The 23,529-nt window shown below is 41.6% G+C and overlaps 1 protein-coding gene across 2 annotated transcripts in view; it reads right to left on the minus strand.

Annotated features, from left to right (window-relative positions):
* Positions 1–22,139, minus strand: part of PDGFC (platelet derived growth factor C) — a 208,513-nt gene extending 186,374 nt beyond the window's left edge. The window contains exon 1 of one of the 2 annotated variants that reach the window (XM_070504953.1): positions 21,084–22,139. In XM_070504953.1, the coding sequence (XP_070361054.1) occupies positions 21,084–21,201 (118 nt within the window). In that variant the 5' untranslated portion in view covers positions 21,202–22,139. The remainder of the gene's footprint in view (positions 1–21,083) is intronic. The other variant, XM_014844069.3, reaches the window with a different exon arrangement.
* Positions 22,140–23,529: the final 1,390 nt, after the last annotated feature.

Raw genomic sequence — 23,529 nt, forward strand, 5'->3', positions numbered from 1 at the left:
TTACTAAAATAACTATCTTCCACTAGTTTCTTAGTCACTTTCCCACAATTTATAGCCCTTTGTTAAAATGGTATATATAAGCCCCCAAGTCTAGTTGGTTCTTTGGGTTTTTCATGTCTTTCTATGAAGCCCTTGTGCACATAAAATCAAAAATATTAGCAAAATTTGTGCATCTTTAATCTTGTTAATGTCTTTTGTCAGTTTAATTCACACATAGCAGTCACTGAAACTAAGAGGGTAAAGGAAAAGGTTTATTTTCCCTCCTCTACAGTTCACTAGGAAGCAGCGCTGAGTTGGAAAAATTCTATGCTCTCAAACACATGGAACTCTGAAATGTTTACAACTGTTGAATTGCTAAATGACTATAAATTTGTGAAATGCAAAATTTAAAAATTTGATAATAATTGGCAAAATTGTCAAAAATTCCAATTGATATGTCATTATAACAAACTCAGTAGTTCACATTTTTATAGTTTTAAAAATTCACTTCGCTATTTCCATTTCTGAGTGCCGACCACAATCAATACAGGCCAACAATTTAAAGGGAATGCACAACACACACGCTTCTGTACTTATATATGGTCTCTTATGAATATGCCAGCATCAGATTATTTTTTTAATTTTGAATCACCATTAATCATGCAAATTTTGATTAGTGGACTGTGGGGTTCTCAATGTTTTTGTTTCTAACTTAACAATGTATTGAAAGGACAGTTTTCTCCCATGAGACTGCCTCCCAGGGCAAAAGTTAACCAGGACTCCTGAGTAGTTTCATGTTCAAGGTCATAATACTAATCTATCAAATACAATTCAAATGGTATATGACAATGAAAAGAAGGCAACCCCTGCCTCTTTCCAGAGCCAGCCTTAGTTTTGTGATACTCATCTAGCTAGAGAAAGGTCTTTCTCAATTTAGCCAAAGTCTGAACCTGGGGAGCCACACGCCAAGTGGTTGGAAACATTAAAATCCTGCTTTCTACTGCAGGCTCACTGCACAGGGGGTGAGAGCCATCCCGAAATCCAAAAATGTACTCAGGCCCCCAAAATGTCCCTCATTTGAAATCTCTGAGCCATTTCAAGCATAAATGTTAGAGGCGAAGAGACCGCCAGTGAAATGTCTAAATTGGTAGGAAAAAAAAAATTCCTCCCCAGGAATATTCTTCTGCTTCAGACTTCCTTCCCAAAAAATAATAAAGCGACAACTGCTGGTCACATTACCGTATTTGCAGCGTAAACTGTTTTAGTGCGTTCACTGAAATGAAACAAAAAATCTCCTGCTTATAACATAAGACACAACATATTTAGGAAATGATGAATCCGCTGGATTTTAAAATACTGGGTGTTCCAAGTAAGCATAATTTTTTTCCAGAGCTTTTACTAAATATCTGATTTTGCCAACATTCTCTTTGCACTTAAATAAGATTATTTTCCATAAAATGTAAGAGGAGTCATGAAAAGGAAACAAAGAATTTCAAGTCGCAAAATAATGATGGAGTTATCCTAAATTATAGATGATTTATTACACACAGACATATGAAGATACAGTCAAGTTTCTGAGGAAATGTAATATTGATTGTCTATTATCGTTGAGGTAGATATCAATATCTATTACTATGCAGAAAATCAAAAAGAAATCTTGAGGAACATTTAAATGAAAGCGTATTTTTTTATTCACTAAAATTATTTACAGCATTGAAATTTAATCTATTAATGTATTCAGATAGGGACTATTCTTTAACCTGGCATTTATTCCAGTACAAAGACCTAAGTCACACACAAAAGGGAAAAATCAACTTTGGCAACTATATAAGAATGTAAGTAGCACACTCCAGTTCTTCCCAATGCCTAAGACAGTGCCCGATAAATGAGATACCGAATACTAAACATTCAATTAATTGACCAACTAATGGACTACAAAAGCCAGCAATCTTCCTCAACCTTCTAATACACAACCAGGGAAATTTCCTTGGTATTTTTTATCAATCTGCACAGGAGTTAAACACCCAGAGTAATCTACACGATTTTTTTCCCAGCACCAAAATAAGACCTAAAAAGATCTGTGATTGATTTTAAAATTCTTGAAATAAAAACAATTGAATAATTAGTCTGAAAAAACTGGTAAAGGAAAGTTCATTTTCTGTTTCATGTATGTTGAAGACAATTATTTACAAAGAAAACATGCTGAATTTTGTCTTTTTAAGGAAACATCAGCGAAATCTTAATAATAAACGTTTGGAGTACCAAAAAAGCCTAAGCACAATGTTTAAATTACTGAGCTCAAAAAAAATAAAGTAACTCCTTAAATACCTTGGATTCTCTCCCATCGTAAAAGAAAGATCTACATAGTCAAGCTTAATTTGCTCACATGAGAGTTACTCTCAAAAAATATCCTTTATCCTATAAATGAGAAAGCCTCCCCACTTGCACAAAAGATTGTCACTTGCAGTCACCAACTGTTGTGAAAAACTTTCACTTGACACTGAGTTATATGACCATATCCCAAGGAGCCAAAAAGCCAACCTATTAAAGACATCTAGCAATCTGGTTTCTGTCCAGGCTGTTTTCTAGACTACAGCTTCTCAGCTAACCATGGAATCAGAAGTAATCTGGAAAGAATCTAGCACTTTCAAAAGGATCACTATGAATGGATTCACACTCAAATGTCATATCCGCTAGCAAATATGATAGTATTTTCTACAAATCTATTTCCAATAATACCACTGTAGTTTTTGTATTATCTTTATCCTGTATGAGGCTGAACAAGTGCATAACAGTGTTACTACAACTTAAATTACTACATTTCTTTGTCTTGTAAAAGCAGAGAAGTAAGACGTACTCCCAACAATGCTTCAGAAATTTTACTGTTCTGAAAAATTTACCAGATGGTAATACTTTAAAAGTTGCCATAAAAAGACATAAAATATGTCTTCTTACCAAAAGTATGCATGTCTGTTTTTCTCCAAACTGGTAAAACCCAGGTTCTCTAGCAGCATGAGTAAAATATTAGATAGAAAAGATCGAGAATTACCCATCTATCTAAGTAGTCTATGTTCACCATCAGTAACCAATTCATTCAACTCCCCCCGGCTCAGAAAATAAGAATACCAGGATGCAATTGCCTGAGTACATTCCACATGAAAGCACAAAGCCAGTCTTCACCTCTGCTAAATGCAATTCCTTCTAATTCTGGCTGACCTCAAAATGAACACAAGTGAAGACAATTCACGCTCTCTCACAGGGAGAAATAAAATGAATGTGAAAATAAATAGTCTAGTCTCTAAGAGTCCTGAACACTTGCATTGCTTTAAATTTTCTGAGAAACATGGGCATAAACTTGTGCAGTCTGGGTACCGTACTTATGTAAATAGCAGAGGGTATGGTTTTAATTTGGTTGTGACACCATAAATATTGGCATACTGAACATGTGCTTATTGCCATGAATTTTGAACTCTCTCTCTCCAGGGTCTGCTTCTGTTTTGTCCACATGCCAGAGCTAAAGACTACTTGCCCATAATCTCATATGATCAGAGCTGAGAAAATCAACTTTATTTCCAAGAAAAAAAATACATTCTTTGAGTGACTTTTTAAAATAATGACTTTCTCAAGATTTTTGCGTTCCTGTGGATAAATCAGTTGTCAATTTCCAAACCCCAAAGCAAAAACAAAGAAAAAAGAAAAACTAAAAATAAGAAAGCACATGAGGCTATATCATATGTTAACTAGAAAGAACAGATGGGGGACATAATTCAAAACAAAAACAAGGTAAAGCTACTAAAAATGGGCTTTTGATGGTCATGCTCTTCTTATAACAGATTGATTGCAATAAACATTATCATAAAATTCCCTGTTTAAAAATAATTTTCCTGGAAATGATAGATTTCTTTTTCTTATTGAGGAAATAACATTCTAAGCAGTCATCATTATAATTTTGGCAATAAGGTTCTTTGCACATTCATTTTACTCAGTCTAAGCAGAAAGCTTAAGAGGCCCTGCAGTGTATCCCCTTTTAGTTCCTCAAAACGAAACCTGACATCAGTTGCACCCCTCAGTTGTGAAATAAGGCATATGACTTCTTTGGAGCCTATCAGTGATGACCTCTGAGACTAGAGGCGAACACCACAGCAGAGCTGGCTGCATAGAGTCTAAGTGGGCTATTTTCACTTCACTTCAAAGATCTACCACCCAACGGGGTACTAAACCAAAGATTCTTAAGCATTTTACTTTCTGACGCTTGAAAATTGTGGGAGATAAGAGATATAATTAGAATCTAAGGTAGAAGTGGTAAATTCTTCAATATTCTGGGAGTTTAGAGAAAGTAGGCATGCCAGACTGAGAGAAACAGGAAGGCTGAGCCTTAAACACATGTAGGCTTTGAACATGCAGAGTATAGAAGGATGATGGTTAACCTTCCCGCAGGCACTGACTGGTCCATTTGATCATCATCTGGCATCTGAATTGTTGCAAATGCCTTCAAACTGGTGTCCCTGACTCTCGCTTCTCTGTCCTTTACAATCCTGCTGATGTACCTTTTTTTTGGAAAGCAAAAGACAAAACAAAACAAAACAAAAAATCCAATCACTCAATGGACAGTTACAGGTGTAAGAACACGAAAGTGGAGGGAAAGACAGGCCCTAAGTATTAGGAACCGGCGCAGAAAGTACACAGCCTTCTTCCTACAGCAGCTTATAGGTCTAAACACGTTCCTGAGTATGTCAGACAGAGCCCTTCATAATTAATGAATAATTTTTTCAATCTTAATTCCCACCAAACAGAGCTGATTTTTCAATAGACTCTGTGCTGTCTCACAAGTCTAGGCTTCTGCTTAGAACTCTCTTCCTTTTCTAAAGACTTCTTTCCATCCTTCAAGACCCAGCTTAAACAACGGCCTTACAAGAAATCTTTCAGGACAGGGAAATAGAACGTCATTTGGGTCCTTTAGCATTGTAAGTATCTCTCTAGTGTATCACAAGCCACTGACTGTCGACATCAAGTCCCCAAAGAACTGCATTTTTGTTTTCTGTTTTCAGGATGTAACACGTTAACTGGAAGATGAGGTAACTGGTATTCATCGGATTGAACTGACTTTTTGGTGAAAAGAGTTGCAAGAACAATGGCATGGAGTCATCTCTGGGGTGAGCAGAGATGAGCGTTGCGCAGCCTTTTTCTTAGAAAGATAATAAAAGTGAGGTGAGATCACAGCAGACCTTGAGAACACCAGAGCAGACCCTTGTTACTCTGTTTAGTCCTCAGTCCAGCAGCATCAGCATCACCCGGGAGTTTGCTAAAATGCAAACTCTCTGGCCCCACCCCTGACCTACAAAATCAGAATACTTTTTAATAAGATCCCCAGGTGATTTGCATGTACATTAAAGTTTGAAAAGCACTGATCCAAGCTTGACAGGAGTAAACACAACCAGAACTACACTGTAGGTAGATTATCTGACATCAACCTCCTGTAAATGATCAACTGGGGGTGAGAGAGCATGGGAAAAGCCTGGGGTGTAGAAGGAAGAATAAGGACACTTTTGCCACAGTTTAGTTAACTAGCACCTGACTTGGGGTGATGGCAGTGAGAATGCAGAAATTACAAGTATAATTACTTTCCTTAAAAAGAGAAATGTTAGGGGCCAGCCTAGTGGTGTAGTGGTTAAGTTCATGCACTTTGCTTTGGTGGCCTGGGGTTTGCAGGTTCAGATCCTGGGCACGGACCTACACACTGCTCATCAAGCCATGCTGGGGTAACATCCCACATACAAAATAGGGGAAGACTGGCACAGATATTAGCTCAAGGCCAATCTTCCTCACCAAAAAGAAAAAGAAAAAGAAATGTTAATGCTCATTCATTAGCTTAATCTTAACAATAACTGTGCCCTTGTTTAATCTACTGTATTATACATTTTAGATTTTTCTGAAGGGAGGTGGTTAAACAGAACAGAAACTATTAGTTTTAAGTTGCATTCTCAGACTTGGAGCTCTAAAAGCAAGCTCAACTATGAGAAATAGGGAGTCCTCTAAACATATGTGTAACAGGATGCCAGAATGGGCCTGAGGTGCCCACAAGACAGGTAAAAGTACATGAAAGCCGCAGTAAGACAGATGCCCTCCATATGCAGATTTTCAAGGGAAATGTCCAGAAGCTGTTCCATGAATGCTGAATCCCTCAGACGCATCAAGGCTCCTGCTCCCTGCACCCCACTTCCTTTCCCATACAGGCTCCCACTCAGACACAGGCCTGGGTGACAAGTAAGGAGATCTAAAGCTGTCACATTTAGAGCTGTAATTATCCTAAAGGACTGAGCAATCACTTCTAAAGTGTCAAGGGGGCTATACTTAAGGTTACTGTAGAACTCTGTAACTCTTAAGAGTGAGCTGAAAAAACCATGGTCTTGCAAAAATATTCATCCTGAGATAGGGGAAGATACTCCTTGCTCAATAAAGGTCAGGAGCAACAAAAATAAAATTATATTTTGATCGAGACCCAAGGATCACGATTATTCAACCAACCACTTACAAGTACACGTGGCCAGTGATTATGGAAACATCAAGGATTCCCCACGAGAGGCACAGACACAATCCCCACTCTGCAAATGTACACAGAAAACAGCCCTCTCTGGGGAGGGTGGACTATGCACACCGAGGTATAGTCTTCCCTTGCGCAAACAATTGCTATAACTTGAACGCACCCCCAGCAAATTTCCAGGTGGCTTTAATAGCTGTTACAAAACAAAACAAGGGGCCAGCCCAGTTGCCTAGTGGTTAAGCTCGGCGTGCTCTGCTTCAGTGGCCTGGGTTCAGCTCCCCAGCTCGGACATACACCACTTGTCAGCAGCCATGCTGTGGGGCCGACCCACATACAAAATAGAAGAAGACTGGCACAGATGTTAGCTCAGGGCGAATCTTCCTCAAGCAAAAAGAGAAAGACTGACGACAGATGTTAGCTCAGGGATAATCTTCCTCGACAAACAAAACAAAACAAAATTCTGTAATGCTTGCAACAGATGTTAGAGCTTCCAACGCAGAGGACCCAGAGGCCTTGCAGCAGGTTCCCCCACCTTCTATGATTTCAGAGGGCACACTTTTCAGGGCATCAACATCAGAAGATAAAAGTCATTAAAGTGGTCATTTAATTTGAATTTCTACATCTCTGCAGCTTTTTATAGATTAAAGTCCTCGCTAATTTGGGTTCAGATGTGTCTTTTTAATACACATTGTTTATTACTACATATGATTCTCACTCCTGCCACTGCATTCACGAACCTTCTTTGCCTACCAGTCTCACTCTCTCCTCTGTCTCCATATCCCAAAACCTATCATCTCATTATCTCTCTAGATGGACTGATCAAGCGAAAACATCAATTTCTGTTATCTTTTCTCTCACATTATTTCTACCGCTACTTTAGACATTTGGTTGGACTAAAACAACATTATAGGGGTTTATCCAACTCCTGTGCTAGAGAACCACCGCTAAAAATGGCTCCTGCCTCTCCTCTCATTCCCTCACTTTGTCAAAAATGGTTTCAAGGCTCACTTCCTCCAAAATTTAATTCCCGCTTCTCCAGGAGGGATGTGCAGTTTTTACTGTAACAATTTGATATGACGCCTCATGTTCTGCAGTCATTTCACCTGTGTTCCATCAGCAGAGGTACAGGAACTTTCCAGGCCAGAAGTCTTAACTCTTGTTACATATTTAACCTTTTCCTCTCCTCTGGAAGTCTCCCAAACCCACCAAACAAGTAAACAAAGTGTATTTATTTCCTTTCTCTCTCCATCCTGGAACCACTTGAATATCTCCTTCCTTTGATCACTAAAACTTTCCCAAAAGTCTTTAAAACTTTCTCAAAAGTCCTAAAAACTTCCTAACTTCTTCACTTTAATCCCTAATCATTCTTCCTTCCACTTCTACATCCCTTATTACACTGACAGGTTTTTTGTTTTTGTTTTCTCAGCATTGAAATACATAAGCTGTTTATTCACTGGTCCTCATTTTCTTGAACCTTTCTCTCTTCTGCATTTTATATTGTCCGCCAATTTCCTTGACCTTTCTCTCTCTCCTTCCTTGGCACTCTCCTCTACCTGAATTAAAGTTTCTTTCTCTCTCTCTTTTATTTCTCTCTTTTCCTTTTTTTCTCTTTTTTTCCTCTACTTTCTTCTTTTCTTTTTTCCCTTCACTGACTCCTCCTCTTGGTTCTGGACCACAAATGTGGGACTTCCTTTTCCTTCATCTTATTCTTCGCTTTTCAGCAACCTTCATTCCATCTCCCTTCTATACACCATGAGGAATCAGATTTAATTCATAATTTGGCTGCCTAGATAGCTGGGGTGAGAAGGCCAATAACAGAGCTCACAATGAAGCATGAAAAATCAGTCTAATTGGTCAAGCCTGAGTAACATATCAATGCTCCTCCTTTTGAGTCTCCTGTATCTAATGACTTGCCCACTGAATCTATTTCTGAGGTCTCAGTCAAAACAAACTACACATTAGACTGCATGAATTTGCTGCCCTTCCTTACTCTGCATATTCACTCACCAGGTTCACATCTCCTAAAGCCCACTCTACCCTCCCCTTGATTCTGCATGCACACGTGTTGCTCATCTCTCCAAGCCCCATGGCTCAAAATCTCTCCTAGCAACTTTTCTAAGGCTTTTCTAACGGCTCTGCTGTAAACAACCTTGCTTTTCTCTGAATTCCCACCAAACACTGTATTTTATTCTGTATTATAGCTAGCTTCATGCCTTACCTTCCCTTGTCACTATAAACAACTTGAAGGCAATGACTAAGTCTATTTCCACTTTGCATCTTCCACAGTTCCTCTCGGCTTCAGCCCAGTACTAGGGTCACTCTGTAGCACACACCTCAGTTCACAGAGTTTTTATTTAGAGAATATGACCACACAGAACTCTGTGCTGTGTAAAAAAGGTGAGCGGGTTGTTAATTGCTGTTTTCAAGATCACAGAGAATCTGATTTAAAGGCAGATCTTAGGTTTTTCATAGACTTAAGGCCATCGAGTACTAAATTACTCATTAACAAAAAAAAAAGGAAATGGCGAGTCACACATTACACAGAAACTATAATATCCACCATTGTCCCTTGTTTTTTAGGCCCATGGAGCTGGAGCAGTTATTTCCGCTGCCAAACTTCCAGCAGGAACGCTTGAAAGTTGCTAGCACGGTATGATGCCATCAGTTTCTCAAACTTAGAAAGGCTCATTGATCTGCACTGAGGTTTCTTACACAATCCACTTCCTTTAAGGCCAAGTGAGCCAACCCTGATTGACAGAAGTTACAGAATGAATAAATGTTATGGTATCAACATAGAAATTATTCAGTTTCCTTTCCTCACTTCAATTTCCAAATTTATTTCTGGCTTCCACCGCCACAGTCATCACCACCAATGTGCAGCACCCCACTCTTATAGTCCCACCCAGCCACCTCCTCCTCATTGGACTGCTACGGTACAACCCTCATACCAATTTCAGAGGAGGTTAATTGATATCCTAATGCAATAAAGTAACTCTCTAAAGCGAAAGAACTTGGGATAGGACTTTTTACCTAGGTCTCAAGTAAGACAAATGAATGTCATAGCAGGTTGGTTATAATAGTGGTTTTATTACAAAACTGGCAGAGTTACAGTAACTGTCAATCGTAACTGTTGTTGGATTTCTACTTTACATAGTTGTAGTTATGAGTCTACTCTTGTAAGCCAGAACGATTATTTTACAATTAGTTTAGACCTGTCTGAGCCCAGAAGGAAAATTTCAATTTCAATCATCTTACTTCACTTCAGAACTCACTGCTACCACAAAGCAGGTCAGTTCAACTTTTCACACATGGGTTTCTAGCCATTTCCAAAGTTGAACAAACTTATAAACGGAAGTGCTCAAAATTTTAAGTATGTTTTCAAAGTGCAGTATAAAATAGCAATAATGGGTTTGTATGCACTAAGAAAAACAAACAAATAAATAAACAAAAAATCAGCTCAGAAAAGAACCCTATTTTCAAGGGAGAACATGGTCACGGTCCTATAAGACATAATACACATCCCTGAATTTGGACTGCAAATCTATCACTTAAACATCTAGTAAATGACCCAATTTGTTTACATGGCCCTGTACCTTTTTATGGACTTTCCATAAAGAAGTTATTACATCCATTCCCTTTATTTTGTTTAAGAGTGTTTGAATGAGCCCCAGAACCACAAGCCAGTTAAACAAGCTCTCTTTAGATGGACGTGGTCTCATATAATTCACCACTACCGGGGAAATTTTCAAAACAATGTTTGTAGTTTGGAAACTGCACACATTCCCACACACCAAAAGTATTTCCTGTGCTTTATGCAGTTTTAAGTGTTCGGCAGATATATTAAATAAGTCCTATTTTTCCATTTTTCGAAGTAAAAGTGTGGCATTTGCACTTCTTCCAGAAGATTTGCACCTCTGAGTGTTTTGCTATGGTAGGTTGGTCATTTAGAAATGACTGCAAAGGAAGACTACAAGGGAAATGTGAAATCCAGACACCCTAATTGATTTCCTAGGATGTAAATGTTAGTTCTAAAAGGAAACCCTTTTAAAGCAGTTAGTTTAATGGGGTGCCCAACGGATGCCTATTAAAAGTTATCGGTACAGATTAAAGATAAATTTTCTACCATGAAGGAAAAGCTTTTTTTAAAAAATAAACATAGAGGTTATTTAATGCCTAATTTTACATTCTTAATCATGCCTATAAACCTCAAGCTTGCTAATATTCTCAAAAAAAACAGAGATTAAAACCACTTTTTCAAGGGTTAGTGTGTATCAATTAGATATCTAAAGTCTCTCAATATCCAGGCCAGACTGTGACCTGGGAAACACCTGCTATTTTTAGGTTGTTGATTTTTCTAGAAACGGTCAGACTGTTTTGACTTCAGTGACTAACACAAAATAAAGACCCAGTTGAGCCTATCATATATATCTCTTATAGATATAAAACTGCATCTGAAACTATAAAAACACTAGTGTGCTATGCGGTCTAGTCTCTTGTATTGGAGAGGCAATTCATTTTCATGTAGACCTCCAGAAACTGAGTGTACTTTTGCTTATGAATAAAAAAGTTAGTAACTAAGTGCATCCTTATAGACACACTGCTACTTATTTAATAGGAAGCGTGCCCCAAAAGCTTTTATTACCTACAACATAAACATATTTCCAGCAGAGGCAATCTACCATCAGTACACCCCATCTCTGGCTCTGGATGTGCAGACCTATGCTTTTCATACTAACACTATCCAACTTTTTTTCTTGTTTTTATCGTGTCCATGTATCCAGGAATGACTACACAAAATACAGCTGATTTTTTTCTGTCCTTGGAGTGGGTAATCTGAAGGTAAACTGCACTCCAGTAAAAAGGAGTCTTAGTATATTTCTATAGAGCAATTTACAAACACTTAAGCTACTGTGTTTTCCCTGTGTTCTTAAACAATTTGCACCCTATCTGTCATGTCTCAGGTTTATAATACGATAAATCAGAAATGAACACTGCAGGTTCCTCCTTTTTTCCAAACCCGGCAAGAAATTTCCAGTGAGGAACTGAATATTTCTCTCTTCTCATTTGTTCATATCTTAATCACATTTTAAGCAAATGTTCCTTCTTAGTACACTGATTTTAAACATTGCCTGCTGCCATAAAGAAATTATAATGCTTTAATGACTTCCAATTTGCATTTCTAATCACCTCAGACTCTGAATGTGTGTGGCAGTAGGGGAAACAAGTTGTGATTTATTCCTCAGCGGAAAAAAAAGATAAATAATATGACTCTTTAAAAGACAGATGTCCTTATAAATACCCAGCAAAAATAACCGCCAGAAACAACACGAGATAAGTGCCACATAAGTTCAACTTCTGTTGTTAATGGTTTCTGATCTCTGCGATGACTCAAAAGGCAGGTGCGAAGCCCAGCTGGGCATATTTAAGCACAGAAGCAGATCTCCATCTTGCATACACTGAGAAGCTTAAAATAGTACCCACTCACGAACAAGGCTTTCCTAGAATGCAAACTGCTTAGCGTCAAAAAAACGGCATGGCATCCAGATAGCACATCCCACAAGAGAACTCATTCATTTCAAATCCTTCACTACCACAAAATGTTTGTAGCCTTGTATACCAGGGACCAGAATGAACTTCACTAGAAGAAATGATGCAGTTACTCAATGTCAAGTAACCCCATAGGAATTAATTTTCCCCCAAACTTGAAAGCCTTTCCCTTAAAAAGTGTTAAGCCTGTTTTGTTTGCTTCTTGCAATGTAACAGCTTCGTTACAGTAATTCACTGTGCTGGAAGCTGCCTCCCTTTTATCACAATCTCCTGATCCCTCACTCGGCCTCATTCTGCGTGCCATCCATTTTGTGAATGAAGTGTGAAAATAGCTCTTTGTTTACATAAAGAAGGCAATAGAGAGTAGTGTGGACATGGCTTAGCTGCTTTGAGTGTAACTGAGGCTGTGCAGCCTGCCCTTCTAACCAGTTCAGAACTCCCAAATAGGTCTAATGACAAGCAAACTCCGACAATAAGCAGGCAACTACAGCCACCAAAGCAGAACTCTGCTACTACATGCCTGCTTAGAAAATAACTGAAGACAAAGGGCTCTGACTAAATCTGAAACATGAAGGCAACCTTTTCTTTTATTCTGTTTAACTGCAAACTCTGCAGGAAGCACGCCCTGCAAACAACAGCAGGGCGTCTGAATACGTCCACCAAGGACACCTTTCCACCTTTTTCGTGCCTCCACTCATACTCAACACTACACCCTTCTTGTCTCTCACACACGACGTGCCTTTTCACGCCTCTCTCTCTGGTGCAGGCTGTTCCTCTGCCTAGAGTACTTTCCTCTCTTTCCCTCTCAGACCCACTTCAAAATGCGTCACCTCCTCTGTGGGAACTTTTCTTCTTGCACTCCTTTTCCAGGCAGATTCCACCACTGAGTCAATCAGTAGAGGATTTTTGAAGTGACATAAAGCACTCTGTGTTCTCGTGGCACTTTGAGTGCAGAACTAAGAGACCAGGAGATGAAAGAAGGATCTGCCATCCTTCTTGGACAGAGCTTCCCAAGGCCAGGGATTGCATCTCCTTCTTTGTGGCCCCAGCACCTAGGGCAGAGCTCCGCAAAGAGCAGATGCTCATAAATATTTGCTGAATAAAAACAAGGTTCTAATAAAACATTAGACCATTTAACTCATGAAGGAAGAGGCACGTGGCTCTCAGTCCTGGCTTGGAGTCAGATCGAGGTCCAAACATTCACCAGCTGTAGGACCGTGGCTAAGCTACTTAGCCAGCGAAGCCTCGGTGTTTTTCCTAATACCCCATGGGGAGGTTAGAAAGATAAACTGTATACAGTCTACAAACATTGAGCACAAGTGTGGCACCCAAAGGCACTCCTGGGGAGTCATTACTAAGCGTCCACTTAGAGCTCTTTAGACCCAACCAACCACCCACTAAGAGCGCATCTAAATACTGCCCTTCCAATGTCCTTCCTGGGAGCTCTTCCTGGTTTCTTATCAGTACACAGTGTGCACAGTAGCAATGCAACTCTATATCCTTGCTCTTAGCATCAACGTGCCTTGCCCTCCTTGGGGATGTTGGTTTCCCTCAAACAACCAGACATCCGCTTTGCGTCTGCCCCCCAAACCCCAGCAACCACCCAATATACACCTCATTTGCTTGAGAAACGGCTCAACTGCTATTCGATAGAGAAAAAACCAAGTACACACAAAATATCACAGTTTGAAAATAAAAGAGGAATTAAGCCTAACACCAAGAAAGCAAAAATTAGTGAAGGCAGCCTGGCAAAGATGGTCTGGTGTAGAAACAAGGTAAATGTTCAGGGAGGAGGCTGCTGAGTCACGAGTGGACCAGAAACAACCGCTCGGAGATGGCACGTGAAGTCTAATGTGAAGTCAAATAACAGATCAAATGAGCTACACTCAGCTTTACGTGTATTCTCATGAAGTAAAAAACAAAATGAGCTAATATTACCAATAAACATCACTCTTAATTACTTGGCTTTAATGATAAAAGTAATTAGTATAACTCCTCTTTATAATTTTTAGTTCCTTTTGTTCTCAGATTTAGGAACTTTACAAACCAAATTTTTAAAAAGTAAACTAATCATGTTTTAGGTAAGCCATTCAAGTCCAGAGCTAGGAATTTATTTCCTGACGCTCTTGACTTTAAAGAGAAATTTGAACCTCTGAAATAGAATATCCTGCATAATATAGTGTAAATAAAAGTTAAGGTCACTCATTAAATCCATTTCAAAGGAATAACAGGCTGTGCCTTTCCAGAGCTCACTAAACCACTCTTATTTACTCATTTCTATGGTACTTGTACCACTGAGACACCCTGCTAAATAAAATGCTCCAAATTATTTAAAAAATGAAAAATGAAAAAACCCTTCCTTGTGGAACCAAGATTTCCAATGTCAGCTAGCCTCTTCATCATCAATCAATAAACCAAAATTTTGAAATAAACATCATCCATCCATGGATCTGGTACACCTGCTTAAAATAAGGTCCCAACGTGTAATAACAACAATTTTAAAGGTTGTATTTCAAGTCATTTGCCAAACCGTCAGGTTTCCTCTCCACCAGAAGTATTACAGTACACCTTAGCCAGATTATCTGTTAGATTTAATTAATGTGATTATTCTGAGATTGTTTTCCTTAGTGTTCTTGGAAATAATGTTTCAGGATCAAGGGAGTCTCACTTCCGTTCACAACCTGCAAAGCATGCAACCTCCTAAAATAGGAAAGAAATGCTTTTATACAAAGCATCAGAATTTTGAAACTAGAATTCCATCTGCCTAATTGGTTCTCGCTTAAGGAAAAATATATCACCATATTAACACCATATTAATATATCACCATATTAACAGTATTAATTTAATACTGTAGCCCTCAACAATGACCTTGACAAAGTCACTTCAGTTCTCTAGGCCTCACTTTACACATCGGTGACAACAGACTCTTGGGATCCTTCCAGTCCTAACATGCACTATATTTATTGCTAACTTCTAGCCCGTGAGCCAGAAGCAAAAGATGGAAAGCACACTGATTCTGAGGGCATGTCAGCCACCCAAAATTCACCATTCTTAAGAGACCTTGGTCCATATCACACAACAACACCATCTTATAAACTACAGAGGTATGCACAGCAATGCACTTTTCAAAGAGAAATTAGCACCAGCTCAAGGAAACCTACTCACTTGCTTGGTACATACTCACTTGAGAACATGGTATATTTACCAGGATTATAAAGTAGTACTCTGATTGGCATAACCCATCACGACCAACAAATAAACAAGTTTATCTTCCCCTGAAAAAAGTCAAACGATGTAGAACTTACAAGACCAAAAGACATCTTCAAAGACGGCTACTGTTATAGTCAATAACATAATCTTACTCTAACAAGGCACTACATCCAGAGCCATTCAACAAATATTTACTGGGCACATATTTTATACAACGTCCTGTTCTGGGTGCTAGAGCTCCCACAGAGAGCAAGGTGAACAAGGTCTATGCTCTCAGGGAACTTAGATTCTATGGGGGTGGTGGTCAGGGAAGGTGGACAACAAATAAATTAATTAATGAGCAAGAAGATTATCAAAGAATGATATGTGCTGCGCAGCTAACTAAGCTTAATGTGATAGTGAGGGGTGGCTAATTTAGATTAAATGGTCAGAAAAAAGACCTAGCTGAGAAGGTGCTCCATTTACTCTAGATGACAGGAAGGTGCTACACATGCACAAGCAAACGAGCAGTGTTGCCCAGAGAAAGCAGGAACACCGAACTGAGGGTTGCAAGCCCACGCCATGTGAGTCACGTCCCTCTTCCTCATCTCACCTCCCCAACCCCAGAGGAGCTAGAACCAAAAGAGCTGTAAAATGGAGGCTTGAAAGAGGCCACACCCCTTCCTCACTTCAGGTCCTTCAGGCTGTGGGTTAGGCCTGAGTTGCCAAGCAGGAGAAGAGAGAAGGGTTTTAACTTCAACACGAACCAAACTGCCCCTAGCTAAAAGCGTCAAAATGTTCAATAATCAATATGGCAGGCACACGGATCAATCAGGAAGGAGGCTATAAAGGTTGGAGTAGTATCCTAGAGGTCCTGAGCTGGGCCAAGCGTGAACCCTGTAGTTTCTGGTCCATACACACTCCATTTGTCCTAGAAGAGGAGCACTAGCTTCTCTCCAACCCATTGGGAACGTTTCAACATTTCAACAATCTGTATGGTAGTACTGGTGCACACCAATGGAAAATCTACCACTAGAACTACCCTTAGACGATAGGAAAGGGAGATTCTACAAAATCACAGTTGGAGGCAGTGGTGGAGAAAAATAATTAAACAGAGACTGTTTAATAAGTGAGTTATATCGAAATTATTTAACGTTATATAGAGATATTCTGGTTCCGCAAAATGCTTTCAAATTAAACAATCAGAAACATAAAAATTAGACTAAATAAATGAAAGGACTTTCATTATGACTTCTACCATTTTGGTTAATAGAAGTAGAAACCCATGGGGAAAAAATTTTAGCAGTCTTGGAAACATCTGGCGTGGGAGGTATGAACCTTATCAATTCATGAATTCAATTATTATTTAACACACATCACATTATCATGAGAATTCTGTTTCTACAAAAAGTGTGCAAGTTTGTAAGCAGAACAGAATCTTAGCACTACAAAGGTTGAAAAAACTTGAAGTGAATATAAAGAAGATAAGTTAAAAAACAAGTTTCAGGAAGGATGAAGTAAGAGCAGAGAAAGCTAAGATTTCGGTGCCTGAGACACAGCTCTGAAAAATACAGCGTTGGGGAAAGTTTAGAGTCGGACCCCAGCAACTATTTACACCTATTTAACAAATGATTCTGAAGGTTCCCACAGACCTTTGTACTTTCTGAACACCTTTTAGAGGTAAATTCAAAGTATATCAGATTAAATGTAAAAGGCAACAGTTGGTAGGGGAGAAAAAGTTACCACAAAATAGAATGGGGGCTTTTTTGTCACCTATTATGAAAAACAATATTCATCATTACATAATCTCACTTTACTTCTTCAACTTCCTCCACCATCTTGAACAGAGCAGAGAACGAAGAGGAAGTTTAAAAAAAAAACCTCTAAACAACAAAATTAAATGTCAAAGGTCATGTACTACAACTTATAGACTTACTCACAGGAAAGCCCCGTTAGTCTTCAGTCAGAGCCTATTAACTCTTGGACGCTATTCCGAGGATTGTGATTATGTTTTTCAGTAAAACAGAGCTTTGGAGCTGCCACCTAAAAAAGGGTGGGGGAGTGGGCACAGTTTGGTCAGACACAGGCACATTGGCAGCTGGAGGAAGAGAAAACTGGCACTGAATAAAGAGAGACAGAAAAGCCATTAACACAAGACACGTGTACTCAGAAAGCCATAACCATGGGACCATTTGTCCCCAAAGTAAAGGGCCCCACAGACCACAGAAGTCCTTCAGGAAGAGAGCACATACAATAAACGATGTCCATAAGGATGACCCTAACTATACACATAGAGGCATATTCCAAATATACACTCAAAATAGTTAAAGAAAATGAGAACAGAAAGAAGCATGTTTCAGGTCTACGGGATATGAAAATCACTCTCCAGTGACACAGGTAAATGAGGCTGACTCCATCACCAACTTTGTGATTGGTGTCTATTTGGGCTACATGCAATAGACAAAGTAAGCTTGGTTTCGTTTTGCTTTTTGACCTATATGATTCCTTCCACTACACTCAGAAGCACCGTTTCAGAAGTTACTCATCTCACAGTAGGCATTCTCTTTAAAATGAGTACATACAGATATTAGTCATTTTTCCCACAGTCATATGGGAAGTATAGGCCAGAAACTCTACGTAAGTCAGTGTTCTTATCTTTTATATCTTTCTTTAAGTTAAATCTGGAGACCCTTGGATTGTACATGAGATTTCAGAATTATAAATCAGATTAAGAATGAAGGATACAGGGGCCAGCCCAGTTGCATGGTGGTTGGATTCACACACTCCGCTTCAGCAGCCCAGGGTTCACAGTGTCGAACCCTGGGCATGGACCTGAGCATCACTCATCAAGCCATGTTGTGGCAGTGTCCTACACATAAAAAGTAGAGGGGGATTCATGCAGCTGTCAGCTCAGGAACAATCTTCCTCAAGCAAAAAAGAGGAAGATTGGCAACAGATGTTAGCTCAGGGCCAGTCTTCCTCACACACACAAAAAAATGAAGGATACAAAGACAACTTAGAAGATAAAGCTATTTTTATAGTAAAGTAGCAAGCACTGCAATATCGTTTAAAGTCAAAAACCAGGTAACGAATAACAGTAAATAACACTGATCCCTCAAAACCAATTCTGAAGCACCTCCACATTTTCCAGTCTAAATTCAAATATCTAGCACTGGCTATAGCAATCAATTTCCATTTTTAACACCTCTTAGGACTACAAGTTAATACTCAAATGGCGCAGCCCTGGTATGTGAATGAGTCAGCACCATCTGAGACTCGGGAATACTCCAGGAAAGAATATCATTGCGGAGGGGAGACCGAAAGTAGGAATGGGCTCCTATAGTCACAATAAATCAATTTGAACATTTTATGTTCAGCACTTAGAAGACCTTTCACAAAATGATGCAATGCACCAACTGGGTCAATGGCATTTTCTATGCGGCATCTTCAGGAGGCTTGGTACTTAGAGAACTGGACAATCGTCAAAATTGAGAAGAGCAACGGGGCCTCAAAAACCAATCATAACTCAGTATGAGGGCAAAAAACATCCACATGAGAGAATGGAAAATTTGAAAGCCAGAAAAAAAAAAAAGAAGTTCCAGCAAATTTGTTCACATTCCAGGGGATCTTCTTTAGCACCTACCTGTTATCCTCAAATCTGGGAACCCTGAAGCATAAAAATCAACCTGAGCATGTGCAGGAAAATAGCTCTGTATTGCCCCCTAGTGCTGCCCAGTCCCACTTCTCCTTAGGCTAAAAACTGCAAGGTGAGTAGTTCCTGTACCTCTAGTTACTTCCTGCTGCCAGCCTCCCAAGAGCTAAACATAGCCCAATCCTCTGCCCACAGATTAGGAAACAACCAGGCTATTTTTAGCACCATGCATCTTAGGAATGGAAATGGCCCAGCCTCTGATGGCAACAGACTGTGTGTGGCCTGGCTTCATGAACTCACATCTTCGGAGGCTGTGAACCTCCTCGGTAAAGCGGCCAAGGACCGTCTGAAATCTCTGGAGCCCATTACAGAGTGATGATGTACGTCGATCACAAGAAAGAACAACAAGGAAAGGACAAGGAGGGGCACAAGTAGCAAAGGGAATCAGGAAGAAGACACATGCCAGGACAGGCTTGATAAGGCAGAGCAGTAGGAGAAATGATATGGGACAGGAACAATAAAAATCAGAAGCCAAGAATATTATGCATTGTCATGCTGGGAGAAGTCTGTCTAGTAACAAGCAATATTTTGAACTGGACATTTATTTTACATGAGAGAGAACAAAGGTTGGTCTGATCTGTTTCCTGCCCGGGTACCGCTGGTGCGATGGCTCCTTTGATCACTTTCCCCCAGTCCTCTGCAGCTCCTGCGATTAGAGATAGATCCCCAGGCTGCCCTTTGATCAGCAGCTCAAGCGGCCTGCAGGTGCCATGTGCCATCGCATTAGCAAGTTGTAAGAAGCAACCACATTAATATTGGCTGATAAAGGTGATACCGTGTATTGCTGCACACACAACAAATACAAATAATCTCTACAAAAGTCCCAGGAATCCTTATTTCATCTAATTTTTTACTCAAGAACTTTCTGTGCTTTCTTGAAGATGAAAACTTTAGAGAGAGTTTAAATTCAAAGTTGAAGTCTTGAAACACCCCAATACGTAAAGAAAAAGTTGCTGTGACTGAAAAATAGGGTACACACCATTTTGATTTTCTAGGTATGCTGCTTGTGCTCACTTCGCCTGGTTAATGAAGTGACAGCATTCTTGCATTCTGAATAGATGACACACAAAGCAGTAAAAACATGTACATTTCCTTTCAAAGAACATTAAGAGCCACCACTTGTAAACAGGGTGTTTAATAGTCTAATTTTAGACAGCCTACATTAACATTGTGGTTTCGTGTGCAGGATAAAATTTCTATTTACAAAGTATTCTCAAAAATGACTTCATAATGGTAGATCAAGAGGAAAAGAGTTTAGAAATTGAATGATGTAAATCATATGGGGTTCAGAGGCTAAGCAAATTACACACCCTGAAGCTGCCCTGGCTTTATGAAAGAAGCCTTTCTCCAGCTCTGTGCAATCCCAGCCCAAGGGAACTTGCATCTGAGAGTTTTCTAAACATTTCAGGTACACTTGAAAGCTGAAAGTAATTCTCATTTCCTATGCAGGATTAAGTCGTTTCCAGCACACACAAAATAGCAGTCATTCACCAACACATATAAAAACACACCACCAGAAAGGTAAGGACTTCAGAGTGCAAAGGCACATTTTTTTTAAAAAAAACAGAGCGCCAGAGAAGTACATTTTTTTAATTCCCCCCTAAAAACGTCTGCGCGGCCTGTTGACCTCTATATTTCCTATCGACTTACTCATTAATTGATGCCTTTCCACTTAGAGTGCTTCAATTAATGCGGTCGATACATTTCCTGAAACACCCACCTCCCCAATAAAAAGAAAACAATCTGAGTAGTCAAACATGCCAAGACTCATTCATTTTGGATTTGTTTTTAGAAGCAGCTCTTGAACTTATAACTCTGGCAAGGAGAGGTCCTGCAATGTGAGTTCTGACGTTCACAATCGCTCCCAGAATGTCCTCTCTGGCTGAGGCTGCGGTGGCACTCACGTTGCCCTGTTAGAGCTTTGTAGCAGCTCCCGAAGTTGCAAACTGCACGTAACCTCCAAAAGGCCATGCCAATGAACGCAGCGCGCATTTGCATGGCTAGAGAGCCGCTTCTACCCTCGCAGGCTGGTGTACATCACACACCAACGCACAATGCCAACGTAACACACACAGCGAGAAAACAGAAGGGGGAGTTGGGGGGGAAAGACTCACCGTTCTGTTCCTTGTTGCTGGAGAACTGGAATTTACTACTGAGGTTGGACTCAGCCTGAGTCCCGTGTCTCTGGCCGGCCAGGGCAGATGTCAGCAGGAGAAGCCCGAAGAGGAGCATTTGGCTGACTGGGGCGAGAACTCACTCACGGCGGGCACTTTGGAAGCAGCGACTCCCGAGTCTCTTTCACCACCGCCAGGGGAAGGCTGCACTGGGGTGGAAGCGCCGAGCCTGCTCTGGCAGCAGAGAATCGCAGGGTAGTTTCCACATAATCCCATCCAAAACTTTTTCCTAGAGCCCTCTTCTGTGTCTCCAGTTTTTGAAAAGGATCAAAGCAAAACCTGGACCTGAACCAGTTTCCCAAGGTTTAAACAAATCCTGAGCTGTGCCGAAGTGGTGGGGGTGGGGGTGAAGGCGAGGGAGGAAAGAGGGGGTGGGGACGCGGGGGAGCCGGGGGAGCGGCGAGAAGTCACCAGCAAGTTGCTGGGAGCACCTGTCAGTTTGGGGGACAGGACAGAGGCGAAAACTCAAGAGTCGCGCGCAGCCAGCCTCGAAGCCAAGTTGGCGGCCGGCAGTTTCTAATCAATAACAAAGCTGCCAATAGATGCGGCTCTCCGGGCGCCCCTCTCCCCCGCCCCACCCCCACCCCCACCCCCGGAGGGGGAGGGGGAAGAAACAAGGCGAGGGCGCCGCGGCCGGTCCCCGGGGCCTCGGAGCCGCAGTGGGGCCGGGTGCTCCGGGCCGAGGCCGCCCCGGGCGCGGGCGGAGGGAGGCCGCCGGGCTCCTGCTCCCCAGCCCGGCGCGCAGCCTGCGCCCGGTCCCGACCGCCGCAGCACGGATTCCGGCACCTGGCTGGAGTTTTCGGCGATCAAAGTTCACCTTGTTCGGGTGCGTCCCCCGGCTCCTCGCAGCCGAGGAAATTCGGCAGCTCGGGGTCACCGCGGGGCTCCGGTCGCTGACCGTCCCCTACTCCCACGCCTCGGGCTCCGCGCAAACCTCGGGGCTCCGCGCGGCGTCTCGGCACCGGGTGGAGAGAGCAGGCCGGGCAGCCCCTGCTCCGGCTTGTCCCCTCCCCTTCGCTACCTTCCCCCCGCCGGGCGGCGGTCGGGAGGAGGGGGCCTGGGCCGAGCCCGGGCGGAGCGCGCGTCGGCGAGCAGGGCAGGCTGAGCGCTCTCCCGGGGCGGCCGCCGGGGCGGGCGGGGGTCGGCGCCGCGGGGAGGGGCAGCCCCGGGCCGCGTCCGCGCCCGCGCCCGCCGGCCAGGGCCGCCAACTAGCAGTCCAACAGGTGCTGGCACAGACAGGGGGTGTTGCGGGGCTCGCGACAGACGGGACCCAAACGGCCCCGGCGAGGAACGCAGCCGGGGAGGCCCCTGGTTTGCTTTCCACAGGACGCCCCCCACCCCAAAGAAAGATCAGACTGGATGGTGAATGGTGCTGGGAAAAGAAATGGGGAAGAACTTCCTGCCGCTCTCCCTCTTCCCCCAGCCCCTGTGGCCATGACTCCTCATTAACTTCCCAGGGGATCCCCATTCCCAAAGGGCTTGGCCAGCACCCTTGGCCAGAGTTTCTGGACCGAAGGAAGAAGGCAAATTGAATTCAAAGATTTCTCTCCAGTTTCCAGCCCTCTGAAGAGAGATGGATAAAGCAAATGTCAAGACAAACAGCCAAAAGAATAACAACATTCATTGGTTTAACAAATACGGTCTTTATGGAATTCCTACTGTGTCAGGCACTGTTCTAGGAGCTGGGGCTGTGGTAGTGAAACCAGAGGAAAGTGTCTGTCCTCTGAAGCTTACATACTAGTTGGGCTGCATGAAATTAATATCAAGCAAGTGCCCTGGAAAGCAAATCAGAAATATCACCCAACCTCTTGTGAAATAAGTCAATGCAAACAATTCGACGACGTATGGTGCTCCCTACCGGATTGGAAGGAAGGCTATAACCTTAAGGCTGATGCTGAAACAGGAGTGGAGTCTCAAATGTTCCTCTTTAAGGAGCTGCCCTTCCTGGCCTTGCAAGGCTGTCTACTGTGTGAGGAGAGCTGCCCCGAAAGTGGACGGGGGAATGCTTGGACAGGGCATACTCCTACCACATCAAACGAGAAGCTTCCTTCTCAGTCATCTGATCCTTCCTCAGTCATGCTGAAGATGCCAAGCCCTCTTCCTATGTTTGGACACTGCCCGGAACCAATCAACCTGACTTCTGCCTGTAATACCTAGTCCTGTTCTTTCTTCCCTCTTAAAATTCTACGGTTGAAACCTCTGCTCACCTATCCCATTCATTCATTCTTATTCCTTTACCAATTCAAGGCAAATAAATAAGACCAAATCGTTGACTTTAGAGAACTTAGAGTTTAGCCTTGTTATTTTATTCCCTTTAGCAGCTCCTCAACACCAGTGTGAATCTACATTTGCATGATAAATATATTCCAAAAATGTCTTGTAGATT

The sequence above is a fragment of the Equus asinus genome, chromosome 3, assembly GCF_041296235.1.
Source record: "Equus asinus isolate D_3611 breed Donkey chromosome 3, EquAss-T2T_v2, whole genome shotgun sequence".
NCBI lineage: Eukaryota > Metazoa > Chordata > Mammalia > Perissodactyla > Equidae > Equus > Equus asinus.